Source organism: Sinocyclocheilus anshuiensis, unplaced genomic scaffold (assembly GCF_001515605.1).
Source record: "Sinocyclocheilus anshuiensis isolate Anshui unplaced genomic scaffold, SAMN03320099.WGS_v1.1 scaffold882, whole genome shotgun sequence".
NCBI classification, from domain to species: domain Eukaryota; kingdom Metazoa; phylum Chordata; class Actinopteri; order Cypriniformes; family Cyprinidae; genus Sinocyclocheilus; species Sinocyclocheilus anshuiensis.
Genome location: NW_015540910.1, coordinates 272,811 through 275,395, shown reverse-complemented (window position 1 = coordinate 275,395; position 2,585 = coordinate 272,811). Strand labels below are relative to the sequence as shown.

Genomic DNA, 2,585 nt, shown 5'->3' with positions numbered 1-2,585 from the left:
TATATATATATATATATATATATATATATATATATATTGTGAAATATTATCACAATTTAAAATAACTGCTTTATGTTTTAATAGATTTTAAAGTGTAGCCACATTTTTTCCTGTGATGCAATGCTGAATTTTCAGCATTATTACTCCAGGCTTCCGTGTCACATGATCCTTCAGAAATCATTCCATTGTGCTGATTTGCATGTGAATGATTGTTGAATAGAACGTTCAAAAGAACACCAATTAGGAATTTCTTTAACAATGTACAAATCTTTACTGTCACTTTAAAAAGAAAAAAGTCTTACTGAACGCTAAACTTTTGAATGATTCTGTACTTGTTGTCTGAAATATTTATGACTAGAAATAATGTCACGAATGAAGCATAGGCCTACTTCTACAAAAAAGCACACGTCTATTTTCATCTGATCCATTTTTTGTTTTCTGCAGATTAACCATCATGCCTTGGGAGGAGCTGGTTTCACTGCTGGCTGCTGTCACCATGGTGATGTGAAGAGGGCAGTGACTGTGATGGACAGGTGTAAGCACGTGGGTCGCTTAAGGCTCGCGCGGGACCACTCGATCCTGAACCCACAGAAATGGCACTGTGTGGACTGCAACACCACCGAGTCGGTGTGGGCATGTCTCAGCTGTTCGCATGTAGCGTGTGGACGCTACATAGAAGAACATGCGCTTCAGCACTTTAAGGTATGGTTAAATGATGAGTTACGTACAAGTAATTGATATATTGTTTAAAGTTATTTAATACATACAATTTATGTAAAAAAATTGGGTGCTGTTCTTATGAGATTCACCAAATGGTGAGGAAAAAAAAAGTGTTTTTTTATGTTAAAATGCTTGCTCCTGTCTTAGCTTAATATGCAGCATCAACTAGTAAAGAAATTCGTTAATAAGTAATTCATCATTTGATCTTGAAATTACACACTTCATTTTTAGATATAAAGACACATCTCTTGTACACTTGACCCTCTAACACTGGAATTCTCTATTCTATTTCTTTTCTATCTACTTGTTGACTTTTTATTTGTTTATTTAAAAAGAATACTTTAATGCTAGCGTTCTCTATTTTTCTATTCTATCTACTTGTTTTCTTTGTATTTGTTTATTTTTAAAAAATACTCTAACGCTAGCGTTCTCTATTTTTTCTATTCTATCTACTTGTTTTCTTTTTATTTTATAAAAAAAAAATACTCTAACGCTAGCGTTCTCTTTTTTTCCTATTCTGTCTACTTGTTTTCTTTTTATTTGTTTATTTAAAAAAATACTCTAATGCTAGCGTTCTCTATTTTTTCTATTCTATTTACTTTTTTTCTTTTTAATTATTATGAAAAAAATAACAATAATAACTCGGCCCTCTTAACACTAGCTCTATCTATTCTATCTGCTTTTTATTTTTATTTATTATTAAAAAAAAAAACTCACTGTGTGCTGCATTAGACTAACTGGGACCTGTCACAACACTTATATATTGTTGCTCTTTTGTTGGTTTTGATTGCTTCTATTGCCCTCATTTGTAAGTTGCTTTGGATAAAAGTGTCTGCTGTGCTAAATTATTAAATGTAAATGTAGATATAAATGTGTTAATATCTATAAAAAGTGGTAAACCTATTGTTAGATTATGTCTGATTTTATAAGACTGTTTCTTTGATGTTATATTCATATTGAAGTTTATTTGTCTATAGGAGCAGCACCACCCTTTGGCCCTGGAGGTGAATGAACTGTATGTATACTGCTACTTATGCGATGACTACGTGCTGAATGATAATGCGACGGGTGACTTGAAGCTGCTGCGTAGCACGCTAAGTGCCATTAAGAGCCAGTGCTATGAAGTCACTACGCGCAGTGGCCGCACCTTGCGCTCATCCTCGGCCGCAGGAGACCAGTTGTCGACCAGCACGCAGGAGCTGCAGTTGCGTGACGAAGACCGCATGTTCACAGCACTGTGGCACCGCCGTCGTGCCCTGATTGGCCGTGTGTTCCGCTTGTGGTTTGCACAAACAGAACGGGGGAAGAAATGTAAAAAAAAAATTCTATTGCTCTTTGTTTTAAAAAAGGTTATAAAAAATGTCAATAATTATCGATACCAAACAATATGAAACATTATATCGTTGATACATTTTTTAGCTATATCGCCCAGCCCTATTTGGAGTACCTGAATATAGCGATCACTCAGTATCATGTGTACTTCAATTTACCATGGTATTACTGTGTTGGAGAAATACAGAGATTGTTAGTTTCTATTTGACCACTCTTTGTGTGTGTGTGAGATGGCGGGAATAGATTCTTCCTCCTGTAGTATCGGCTCAACCTTGTTCTTGTGCAATAGTTTTATGATGGCTCTGTTAAACTGCTGTCTTAATATAACTTGTCTTAATGTACACTGTGTGTATCTCAGGGTTCTTTGATATGGGATCACTATTTCACAAAACACAGAAGACACTGTAAACAGTGACACATGCACTACTGTTCAAAAGTTTGTGGACAGTAAGATTGTCTAATGTTTTTTGAAATAGGCCTAAGTCTTATGCTCACCAAGACTGCATTTATTTAATAAAAATAGTATGTGTATA

At 34.9% G+C, this 2,585-nt stretch overlaps 1 protein-coding gene across 1 annotated transcript in view; it reads left to right on the top strand.

Moving 5' to 3' along the window:
- LOC107689228 (ubiquitin carboxyl-terminal hydrolase 44-like) overlaps positions 1-2,585 on the top strand; it is a 10,667-nt gene that overhangs the window by 2,721 nt on the left and 5,361 nt on the right. Inside the window, exons 2-3 of the mRNA XM_016487159.1 lie at positions 445-702; positions 1,698-1,976. Of these exons, the coding sequence (XP_016342645.1) occupies positions 526-702; positions 1,698-1,976 (456 nt within the window). The 5' untranslated portion in view covers positions 445-525. The remainder of the gene's footprint in view (positions 1-444; positions 703-1,697; positions 1,977-2,585) is intronic.